The sequence below is a fragment of the Sinocyclocheilus anshuiensis genome, unplaced genomic scaffold (genome assembly GCF_001515605.1).
Source record: "Sinocyclocheilus anshuiensis isolate Anshui unplaced genomic scaffold, SAMN03320099.WGS_v1.1 scaffold283, whole genome shotgun sequence".
Lineage (NCBI taxonomy): Eukaryota > Metazoa > Chordata > Actinopteri > Cypriniformes > Cyprinidae > Sinocyclocheilus > Sinocyclocheilus anshuiensis.
This window is the reverse complement of record NW_015549605.1, coordinates 5,637,271-5,649,618: the sequence shown is the minus strand read 5'-3', so window position 1 is coordinate 5,649,618 and position 12,348 is coordinate 5,637,271. Positions and strand designations below refer to the sequence as shown.

The 12,348-nt window shown below is 34.3% G+C and overlaps 1 protein-coding gene across 1 annotated transcript in view; it reads right to left on the bottom strand.

Annotated features, from left to right (window-relative positions):
- Window positions 1-11,956, bottom strand: part of e2f7 (E2F transcription factor 7) — a 15,502-nt gene extending 3,546 nt beyond the window's left edge. Inside the window, exons 1-11 of the mRNA XM_016447430.1 lie at window positions 11,944-11,956; window positions 11,114-11,212; window positions 10,740-11,027; window positions 10,438-10,588; window positions 8,535-8,756; window positions 6,416-6,574; window positions 6,196-6,333; window positions 4,486-4,644; window positions 4,313-4,382; window positions 2,626-2,926; window positions 1,843-2,014 (exon numbers count right to left, since the gene is read on the bottom strand). Of these exons, the coding sequence (XP_016302916.1) occupies window positions 1,843-2,014; window positions 2,626-2,926; window positions 4,313-4,382; window positions 4,486-4,644; window positions 6,196-6,333; window positions 6,416-6,574; window positions 8,535-8,756; window positions 10,438-10,588; window positions 10,740-11,027; window positions 11,114-11,212 (1,759 nt within the window). The 5' untranslated portion in view covers window positions 11,944-11,956. The remainder of the gene's footprint in view (window positions 1-1,842; window positions 2,015-2,625; window positions 2,927-4,312; window positions 4,383-4,485; window positions 4,645-6,195; window positions 6,334-6,415; window positions 6,575-8,534; window positions 8,757-10,437; window positions 10,589-10,739; window positions 11,028-11,113; window positions 11,213-11,943) is intronic.
- Window positions 11,957-12,348: the final 392 nt, after the last annotated feature.

Below are 12,348 nucleotides of genomic sequence, written 5' to 3'. Positions count from 1 at the left end.
ATTGTGCACTGATTTTTCTAGAATAACTTTTGCTGCCGAATTATCCACTAACCTAGTTTAATTTTTGTCATAGATTATAAATATACATAGGCCTATATTTTTTCATATTTGTTTATTTTATTTTTCTTTATAATGAAGTAGTCTGTATCTAGTAGATTGTGAAGGAATGATTATCAGTTCCACACACAGAGATATAAAAATTCTACATTTATTTAAATGAGGGAAAAAAACTTCACTGGTATCGGATCGGAATCGGTATCGGCCAATACCGAACCCTAGGTATCGGAATCGGTATCGGAGGCAAAAAAGGCGGATCAGAGCATCCCTAATTTTAACACGATTAAGACAGTACTCTAATTAAGAATCTGCCATGTAAACAGAGATTTTTGATTACCTTAATCCGGCTAAAGTCATACTCGATGTAAACACAAATCGAATTAAGACATGTGTAGTATCCCTATTTTAGTCTCATTATTGAAGTGCAGTATAGACATGTACACACCTTAATCACACCGTCGTGTAATAATTACCATTGTGTAGGACTTTTCAACACATTTTGCATGTGTGTTATTTTTTAGGATTACTGATAAACTACTGTCATTTGATTTGTATTATTTGTATTTTGTTATTTATTTTAATTTTAGTTACATTATGTCTGAATTTATTATGTCTGTATAGGTCTTTTATTAAGTTTTTAGTTTTATGTAATTTGAGTTATTTTAATACTTCAACAAACTAAATTTAAATGAAATAATATATATATATATTGAATTTATAAATGTGTATTTATATATATATATATATATGTGTGTATGTGTGGTTGTACATACACATATGTAGTTGTTTTTTTTGGTGTTTGGCTTAGTGTTATGTTAGAATCATTATTATACTCATACCTTTTGTTCTTTAATATTTTTAATTGTTTTTAGCTTTATTTTTTGTTTTTCATTTAAATGTTAAGTTTTGAAATTTTGTTGTATGCATTTGTCATTTTTATTTAATCTCTTTATTTTAAAATGTGTATAGGTAGTATTTATAAAGTTTTAGCTTTTAGTTTTGGATCTGTTTTTAGTTGTTTTAATACTACAATTGATTGCTTCTGTTGTCCTCATTTGTAAGTCGCTTTGGATAAAAGCATCTGATAAATGACTAAATAAATAAATAAAAGAAAAAACTTTGCGACAGGATTCACTCACGGCAGTGGTCAACCGTTTGACGGCAAACAAAAGAGCATGGCTTCAACAACACACGTATAGCATGACAAATAATTAACTGCACTTGAAACATTCAGTAAATTAAAAATGAAAATCCAGTGAAATTCTGGAGTCGCATGGGGACGTACTTTGTGGATGAGTGCTTACTGTAGACGCGAACCGTTCCAAACGATTCAGTCCGATTTGGTGAACTGGTTCGACCGATTCACTAAGAAGAACCGGTTAAATAGAACGGTTCGTTCGCGAACCGGACATCATTAATACGCAGATTAGAAACGATGGCGATTAAGAAAGCATCGCATTTCTGGGGATGAAACTTGAAACAGAGTTCAAGTTGTCGACGTAAATAAATTAAAACAGCGGCCATGTAACACACCTATACTCTTTCTGAGTCCATCATTTGTTCTGTGCAGTGGCATATGTGAATAATGGCGGTAAAAAATAACCACAATTCTTAGCGAATAATACGAATAATGGAAATTGCATGTAAACGGGAGTGAAGATGTTTATCTTGACATGTAAACAACATAATGCGATTAAGTCCTTACTCTGATTATTGGAAATAATCGCATTATTCGTGCGCATGTAAACGTACTCAATGACATTCACTGCTCAGGTTTTTGTGTACCTGCTGTGTTGGGAACATAGAGGTAATGAGAGGACAGCAGGGGGTCTTTAGGGCTGGGTGCTCCCGCATCTTCCTCATTCATCGGCCCAAACGAGGCCTCGTCCCACGGGGAACCTTCTCGAGAGCAGATTGGAGACCTTCTAGCGCTGGAGCTCAGACTCTCAGTCTCGCCCTGTGAGACATTCACAAAAGTCAGAGATCAAATTACAGGTTTCATAATGACAGTTTATAATATTGTGGATGCCGCCATTATAAAACCAATAAGCCCCTCAAGATTGTGCATTACAGTGATTTCACCATGGTAAAATTTATCTTCATATATACTCAATTCATATCATACTCAATAATATATATATATGTAACTATTATTTTATAAAAATGTTTGTCTTATATTTATTGTTTATTTTTGTTAAGCTATGTTTTTATAATGACATAATGTATATTAATGTAAATATATATAACATTTGTAATTATATATAAAGTTAAAATGATCCGTGTGATTTTATTTCAGATACTTCAGTTTAAAACATATTTTATTTGTATAGCACCTTTAGTAGTATTTTTTGTATTATTCCTTCCTTAAATTTTTGTCATTGCTTATTGTCTTATTTTATTTATTGATGTTTATTTTTTATATTCTGAGCTGCATTTTGTGTATGAAAGGTGCTATACAAATAAAATGTTATTAAATAAATTGAAATATTTGACAGAAATGACCCACAGTAATATGCTAAAATATGTATATGCATATAGTTTTAATCTGACTCATTTAATCTGACCCACCATTTGACTTTCTATGGAAGCAGAGCGTTTGCTTTGTTTAGCTGCCTGATCATCATCCTCTTCCTCTTGTCTCTCTCTCTTCTTCAGATGTGCCTCCCTGTGGCCTGAGACGGGTGACCTCTGGGTGACGGCGTCTGGCACGTGTCCGCTGTACACCATGAGCAGGGGTGTTTGTGGCAGACCGGGCAGGTACGCTAACGTGTGAGGAGCGAACTGGGCAGAAACGGGCAGTGATGCATGCGGCACATCAGCCTGAAGAGGGACTGCTAGTGACACTACAGGACTTCCACTGGGCTGAACACTACAAATGTACAGAACACTCTAGTTAGTGATCAGTGCTGTTGTTGTTAATTTGAAACTAAAAATAGCTTTAGTTAACTGAAGTAAAGCTGAAATAAAATAAAATATAAACACTATATGGAAAAATGAAACTTAAAGTAGATTGTTGCAATGACAATTAAACGAAAAACAAGTTTAAGTTAAGGTACTAAAATGTTCTAAAACTAACACACACACACAAAAATAAAGCTAAAAAGATATGAAAAAACTAATAAAAATGAAAAAAAAAAAAAGCACTACAAAATTGAAATGAATTAAAGCACCCCCCGGAGCCGTGTGAGACACTTTTTTTTATGGATGGGCGATTTTTTCAAATCAAATCAAACTTTTTTCAAAGTTCTTTTGGACTGAAGCAATGCAACACCCGCTGAGTGGCATTAAACAGCTTGAAAGATCAAAGACAATTTTTAATATAACTCCGACTGGATTCGTCTGAAAGAAGAAAGTCATATACACCTAGGATGCCTCGGGGGTGAGTAAAACACAGCCTAATTTTAATTTTTGGGTGAACTAACCCTTTAATATATTCTAATAAGAATGACAAAATTACTAAAAATCTAAGTAAAATTAAAATAGAAAATCTAAAAATGAAAGCTGATTCAAAATATTAATATATTCTACATAAGAATGAACAAATTACAGAAAATCTAATTAAAATTGAAATGAAATCTGAACCCCCCAAAAAAGCTAATTCAAAATATTCATGTTCTAATAAGAAAAATCAAACAAAAATTAAAACTGAAAATCTAAAAATAAAAGCAAATTCAAAATGTTATTATAAATACTACAATACACTGTAAAAATTATTTTTGAAATTTTCAAACTAGTAAGTTTAAGTACTAAAATTAATAAAACTGACATAATAATAAAATAACGCTAAATAGAGGTACAAAAATAATTTAATTATATAAAATGACAAAAGCACAACAGAATTGAAATGAAAAACGGAAATCTAAAAATAAAACCTAATTTAAAATATTATAAATACCATAATGCACTGTAAAAATGAATTTTCAAAGTTGTAAATAAAACCATTATTGGAGGACATTTTATATAAAAAAATACTAGTTTTTCTACTTGAAAATGTTATGTTTAATTCAGTTTTACCTTGCTATTTCTTTGTATTTTTTGTGAAATTTACTAGCAATTTCTGAGTGAAATCTTTTTCAGTGTAGTATATATATATATAACACTGAATTAACAATGTTAGTAATCAAGGGCACAATGGTTATGCTTCGCGTTTGAACCTACAACCTTTCAGCCTAGATCTTTACCCAGTGTTTGTAAACGACTAAAGTTTGAAATGTGTAAATTTCTTCAAATACAAATTCTATACAGGTGCACTCACCTGTCTCCAAACCGCAGTCGACACACTGAGCTGGTGTTCACACTCTTCCTAGAATAATCCACCGGCTCGTCTGAAAATACAAACACAAAAAACGTTGCCTAAACTACAGTTCCAACAAATGTAAATGACACTCTAAAGATTATGGAAAGTGTTCAGTTCAGCTCAGCTCTCACCTGTAGAAGGTCTGTGAGGTGTGCTGGGGGCGGAGCTTATCCGCCTTTGATTGATAGGAGGTGCAGGAATGACCTGAAAGGAGGAGTGACGCGTCATCTTCTCCCGTCGTTCCCCGGTGGTGCTGATCTGAGCTGCTGAGACTCTCAAATCGTCTGAATCTAAAAGACATGCAACAAATAATCACAATATAATCACGCTGAAGAGACTAAAAGCAATTTTCAAGTGTTTAACCCTTTTAAAGGCACAATATGTAAGTTTTCAATGATTTTTCAACAGATTCGCGTGTGATTGGTTATAATGCACAACACTGTAAAAACACATAAAAAATCATGGAGCAACATTAAGCAGATCTAAATTTAATGCTGCTGTCAACACATTTTTTATTTAATTTTCATTTTATTCGCGACAGCCGTAATGGATTTAGTTGAACTGTACAGCAGTATTTGTGTTCGTGTGTTGCCATAGTTTCTACAAGCTGAAACTGAGGATAGTGCGGAGATTACGTCATTGATAGGCGACAATGACCAGGGACGAGCCATTATTTAAAATGGGAATTTCTCTGGATTTACTAATCCTTGGGAACTTTTGGGATAACATAAATACACAACTGCATGAAATATATCACACTGTGCAAGTAGTTTTTGGATATTTTGTGCCTTTAAACCGACTGTGTCGGCGCCAACACATAAAACCAAGCTGTATTCATGTTACCGTAACTCTTCAACTGTTTACACTATCAAAAATGGCTCCTGACAGTAGACAACATGCGCTTTTTGGCAAGTTATGGCTTATTACGGTAATTTCTTGCACTCTGCCAGCAAATTTCCAGGAGAGCGGGAGTTTTGAATTGCATAAAATAATAAAACAAACAAAAACATAGTGAAGGAGGAGTAAACAGCACAAAAACGATTGTGTGTATGGGTGCGTATGTATATGCACGCACGTGTATATGTGTGTGTGTATGAACAAAAAAGCCTCCTGAATGAAAACTGTGCAACCCAGTGCCACAAAAAGACTTGTATATATGTAATATAGTTGAATTTTCAAGTATGAAGAGTTGGATTCTTTCGATCATGATTTTTCTTTTTTTTTTTCCTAAATAAAAATCCAAAAATGTATCACTAAAATTAATCAGACTTTCCAGCCCTACATACAGTATGAGGACCATTTAACCGATTCACTAAAATGCGTCAGACTTTCCTGCGTTACATACGAGAGAGAGAGGACCATTTAGGAGGCTTGTTGAGGAAGAACTGACTCACTGGAACGAATTGGGCAGTACAGTTGTACATTTGAGGGAGAAAGAGTGCACACCGAGAGAATTATCTCAACTCGCTCGCGTGCGCTACTCAACATGACATAAAAAATGTCTGCTGGTACTGTAATTGAAGTTGAACTTTTAGCTGAACACTAAGCTGAAAATGTAGTTGAGTTAGCGTAATTATTTCGATCATGATTTTTCTCTTTTTTTCTAAATAAAAAAACAGAAAATGTATTCCTGTTTTTTGTTTTTTTTGTCTATTTAAATTCTGTTTACAAACTCACCACACAACATTAATGGTCAAAAACTGTACTTGTTTTCTGAAAAAAAAAATGACACCTTGCACTTGAAAATAGCACATTCTGTTAGAATTTTACAGTCAAATAAATAAAATCTGTGAAAATGACCTATTTGACCCTCAGGTCTTTAAGGGTTAAACGAGACGTACCGCTGCTGCTGCGGAAATCAGTGGGTCCGATCCATTTGAAGACAGGTTTACGACTCTTTTCCTCTCGTACTTGAAGTTTCTTGATCAGATTCAGGCTGGTCAGGACATTAGCGATATCATACAAACGTCGCACCTTAGCTAAACAAACACAAAAAAGATTGTGAGCTACTCTTAATCAATAACGGAATGCATGTTATTTTTAACATTAAAATTGTCTTACTTTTATACTTGCTGTGGCTGGACTCATCCTGGCCCTCTTCGATCAAAATCTTAGCAGCCGTATCGAGGGTAACGGTCCGTGTTTTGGACACCAGAAACAGCATGACAAACTTCTGGCTCATGATACGAAGCGATTTATCCTTTCGTCTGCTGGAGGCCGCTGTATGAGAGAGATAAACCATGCTTACAACACTGTAAAACATGTCAAAGTTGGCATTCCAGGCATTAATGCATTTGTCTTTAAAATAAAGGTCTTTGGAAAATCATACAGCAACTTAAGAAAGTTGACAAGTCTTTTTTGGTAAGTCGAGGAATTATGCTTTTTCAGTTTTAACAATTGTGGCGTTAGGGCTGGGCGATTTTTCTGATTTTATCGATTAATTCGAATTTAATGTTTTGACATTATCATATCGCTAAGAACTTCTTTTATCTTGAGCGGCGCATTTTTACAATGCCGTTTCATGCATGAGACCCGAGCGCAACAGTCAAACACGTCCATGTTTACACAGAAAAAAAAAAAGGAAAATCAGCGCAAGCGAATAAAAGACCTGTAACTACTACTGTATGTCTGATATTTCATGTTTGCATCATTGTTCATTGTTTTTACAGAACATTTACAGTTAATAATACTGGTGCTATACCTTCAGTCATTTTGAATATGAATTACATTGACAATCTTGAGATTTATTTGAAAGCATTTTCCTCGTATTATTTCTGAACATATAATATGTATAAGACAAGTTTGTACAAGATGTAGTTCATGCATCTTTTCTGCAAAGATATTTAACAAGTGATTTGTTTAACATTTACATCATGTTGACAACTTCATGTGTCGTGCACTTGGACTTTAACTAGATTTTTAACAAAGAAAAAGTTATGCTACTTTAATCATGCTGTAGTTACAATACAATTTTCAAGTTGACTAGTTAAAAATCATTAAAAAAAAATCGAGAATCGGTCAAACGTTCTGGAAATTATATATTTTTTTTGCCATATTGCCCAGCCCTATGTGGCATAAAAAAGACAATGGAAGACATGAATAAAGGATGGGTGAATAAATTTGAGGTGACTGGCAGCAGAAAATCGTTAGTGGATATGAGGAAAGGCATGATTGCTCGGTGAATTGGCTGGTCGAGTGATTCCTGCCCTCATGACGGGACGGTAATAAGCTTTTGTTAGAAAGGAAAGCCGTTGCTTGGTGACCCTTTTTCTGTTAGTAAACATTGTGACGTTTTTCTGTGGGCGGCGCTTAGGTGGAGGCAGAAAGATTCACCTGACCGCTTCACTAAAGCTAGTTATGAAGTTTGTTAGCTTGTTCTTTTAACAATGACTGGAGAAAATACGATTTTACCTGCATATGTAAGGTCACTCACTGTCCGGGACCGCGATTGTTATTTGAAAAGGTTAACTTTAACGGAACGAAACCAGATCGTCCGACCCTACACGCTCACTCAAAGCTTGGACGATCTGACAGGATTAACGTTACCGGTTGAGTGACTCACATCTAACTATCTAGTCATAAAGATGTATATACATTTCAATTTCAGCAGGCAACTATTTTTACAGCTACATTATTATTCCAGCCACAATTAATCACAACAATGTATATACAATTACAAATGATTAAACATATAAATTGTCAGTTTGTTGTTTTACACACATGCACACAGACATTATTTCATACACGACATAGTCGTGAGATGCATAAGAAATCTTTAGACGCCCCCATAACAACAAAAGACAATACTTTATTGAACCTTTTCTGATAAGAAGTGTGCGCTGCAAATGCGAGCATTTTTGACGATCGTTTCTGTCCAGTCCGCTCGTTTTATCGCATTTAACCACAGCTGTTGTCGGTTTTTTGTCTGGCAGCAGGTATGCGATACAATTTCTAATTTGAGGCTGTATTACGTCGATTCTGGCACCCAACATCACAACAAGATGATATTTTAAGCTCATGTAGCTGAATCTGTGCTGGTTTGAATGGGCCGCCTCCAGTTTTCCCTTCGGCCACCCTGCTTTAAAAGATATCGGCATCGGCAGTCAAAAAAACGATATCGATCGACCACTAATAACGAATACTTCAAAAAAGTATGAACAGGAATATTTTAGTGTCATACCGTGCGTGTTTTGCATGTGGTGGGCAGCACACGGGCAACTTCCTTCTCTCTGGTCCATCTGCAGATGGTAGCCCTGCTCACGACCCGCCTGATGGAGATCCTGCAGGGTCAGTGGCAGAGCTGAGCGTCCGTGCCACACATACAGGTTCTTAGCCATTCTGCTCACCAGCATCAGAGACTCCAGCACGTTCACAATGTCGTAGATACGTCGCCTCTCAACACCTGCGTCACAGAGACAGTCACTACTTGTGGACATTTTGCAATTTTTAATTAACAGTTTGGCCGATGTGGGAAGCACTTTTATTTTGATGGCTTACAGGACTTTTATGTTGTGCATGAGAACTGTTAAAGAAAGTAAACGGTATATGAAAAAATATCATAGCGTTTGCTTTTCTATTATTAGTAATAGATTGGTATACACTATAATACATTCTCATCTACCGTCAGCATTCAGCAAACACATTTATTTGTAAAAATAATATTATTTTTTTGTAAATAAAATAAAATTTATTTGTATAATTGATTACAGAATCAAGAAGTTGCTGAAGTATAAATTTGCTTATTTTTACAGATTTATTTGATCAAGTTCAGATTATTTTCCATCTTCATTAGTTTAATGTCTGTTTAACAGTACTGTCTAATAAATTATTACACAGAACTGTTAAACAAAGTAAACTGTATACAAAAACTAGTGTTTGCTTTTCTATTATTGAAGTTGCCATCTAAAGTATGAATCTGCTTATTTTTCAGATTTTTTAAAATAAAATTCTAATTTTTCTAATAATTCACTTTCAAATAATTTGTTACTAATTTTGTAAATATTATTAAAAAATAAATACATAAATCTGTTTAAGGATTTTTTTTTATCAAGTTCTACTTATTTTTTCATGCAGTTCTCTTTCAAATAATTTATTTCTCATTTTAATAATTAATGTATTAATAATTTAAATTACAGCATCAAGAAGTTGCCATCTAAAGCATAAATCTGTTAATTTTCCCAGATTTATTTGATCAAGTTCAGGTTATTTTTCCATATAATTAATTTGCTGTTTTCATTAGTTTAATGTGTTTAACAGTTCTGTCTAATAATTATTATACAGAACTGTTATAGAAAGAAAGCAAACTGTATACAAAAAAAGTGTTTGCTTTTCTATTATTAGTAATATATTGGTTAACGCTATAATACTTTCTTATCTACCGTCAGCATTCAGCAAGCATTATTTATTTGTAAAAAATACTATAATAGGATTACAGAATCAAGTTGCCATTTGAAGTAAAAATCAGTTTATTCTAATTATTTTATCATGCAATTCACTTTCAAATAATTTATTTCTAATTTCTAAAATTCTATGTAAATATATATAATTTTAGCAATTGTTATGCATGTTTTTACTATCTTTAAACCAAATAGTGTGATATCATATATATATATACAGCAGAATGACAATAAAGCTCAACTTGAACTTGAACTTGACTTGATATATATATATATATGAAAACTCTGAAAACTCATCTCTTTAAACGCTACTTGAATTCTTCTTAAAACATTTTTTTTAAATTTATTTTCTAGCTTTTCTAGCTTGTACTTATTTGAACAATGCCTAAAACTTGGTATTTCAAGCACCTCCTGTGTCTGTTTGCCTCTTTAAGAACAATCGCTTTATGTATTCCCCAATTGTAAGTCACTTTGGATAAAAGCGTCTGCGTGTCTGTTTGCCTCTTTAAGAAGAATCGCTTTATGTATTCCCCAATTGTAAGTCGCTTTGGATAAAAGCGTTGGCAAAATGACAATGTAAATGTAAACATATATATATTTTTTTGCCATATCGAACCACTAGTCATTACATTACATTAGTATTTTATACAGAAATAAGGGATTTGATTATGATTTATTTTCTCTTACCCAAGCGTGTGGCCACCTCATCCAGAGAAATATTGATGCTTTCAGAGGTTTCTGGGTAATCAGGGTACAAGGCCAGAAATTTCTGACACAAAAGCCCCAAACTCTTCTGTTTACGGCTGGGTCTCCTCTCAGAATCGTCTACCTCTTCATACTGCAATAAAGAGAGATAAAACCAGCTAAAACTATTGAACATATTAAGATACTGAACATATTTAAGATGAAATGCATGTTCTAAGCTGCTGTTGATAAGAGTACCTTAAGTTTCCAAACATTACACTGATTTAGACTTCTTCTTTTGATACCTGACTCGAGTCGTCGAGTTCTTCCTCTTCATCCTCCTCTATAGCCTTCTCTTCATTTTCAATGGGTCTGAAGAGGGTTTTCTTCATCTCTCTGTCGCGGATATCTGGGCTGGCGGCGCTGATCAGCATTTTCAGGTTGGCTGTTGGGGTCCAGGGGTCCGGATGGACCCTCTCTGTGTGTTTGATGGGGGTTATATGGGTGATATCTGGGCTGGAAACTCTCCTATGTCCGTTCACAGACTCACACTTCAGTGGGGTCATTTTCCTTCTGTCCATGCAGATGTTCTCCTGAAATCAGGCTATTCGTTAGACATCAAATGAGGCAGGAGATGCACTGTCATATAATAATGCTTTATTACATTTAGATCTCTTACTTTTTGGTCATTTATGTTGCCAGTATCACCTGAGCCTGTCTTATTCACTAGCGTCCTCACACTAAGCAAATCCTTTAAAGTTAAACACTTCATCTCCATCTAAAAAAAGACAAATGAATCAGTCATAACCAGTACATTTAAGCTATCAGTAAATTAGTTTATTACCGAATTATGTTATTACATATGAATGACACTGTTAAATTAATATTAACTTCTGCATTGTTAACATATACCAAAATTGTTACGTTATATAGTATATATCTGCATAAATTACATATCTGAATATAAATAAACTGATGTGTAAAGTATTAATGTGATGTTTGTTACTAACTAATTAAGTTATTATAACATGTTGCCAAAAGTTATTCAAATACTTCTAGTAAAAGACACTGCGTTATTATCTTGGGTATTATAATACATAATATTATACGGTATTAAGTAAGAATCATATGACTTATGATCACGTTCTTAAAAAGTGATCCGAGATCTGATGATGGTGGCAAGATTTTGGCGCAAATATCTTCACCAGTTGCCTGGTAACCAAACCAGATTCTCAGAATAAAAAATATGATGATTAAACTTTTTAAGTAATGGTAATTTATATTGATATGATTGTCACAATATTTTATTTTGCATTATATTGTAGGAGCCTAGCAGCATGCTTATGATATTAAAAGTCCTTTAATAAAAATCCTGTTTTTCTGATTATTTGAACACTGTTAAAATGTCTGCCAGTGAAAGTCAAACTTGAGTTTAAGGAGATTAATTTACATTATTTTTTTATATTAGATCATGCAAGTCAGATAGAAGATTTAACCTTATATTCTTACCTTAAAGTTCCGTCCTTGGAATAGAAAAATCGTTCCTTTTCCTCCTTAAATGAACATAATTTTCTCTCTAAATAAGAAGATCTGAACTAGTAATCTTCTTATTTCGGTCGTACCGATGGTCAGGCGAGTAGGAATAATCACCCGCTAAAGCTTGTTTTCTGGCGCTCTGAAGAGTTACACCCTCCCTCAGCCAATCACGTCGCCGCTATGCAAATATATCGACGGTGATTGGCCGAGCTAGGAGGAAATGCCTCAGAGCGACCGTCGTAGCCAATCAGAGACGCGTTCTGACCAAGCCTGTGGGGGTTTGTTGGCGGGGCAGTAGGCGCGCTCTTCATTGATCTGCTTCTGCGGTTATTACAGGCGCGCCTGAAGTTTTAAAGGCGCCGTTGTAACTCAGCGGGG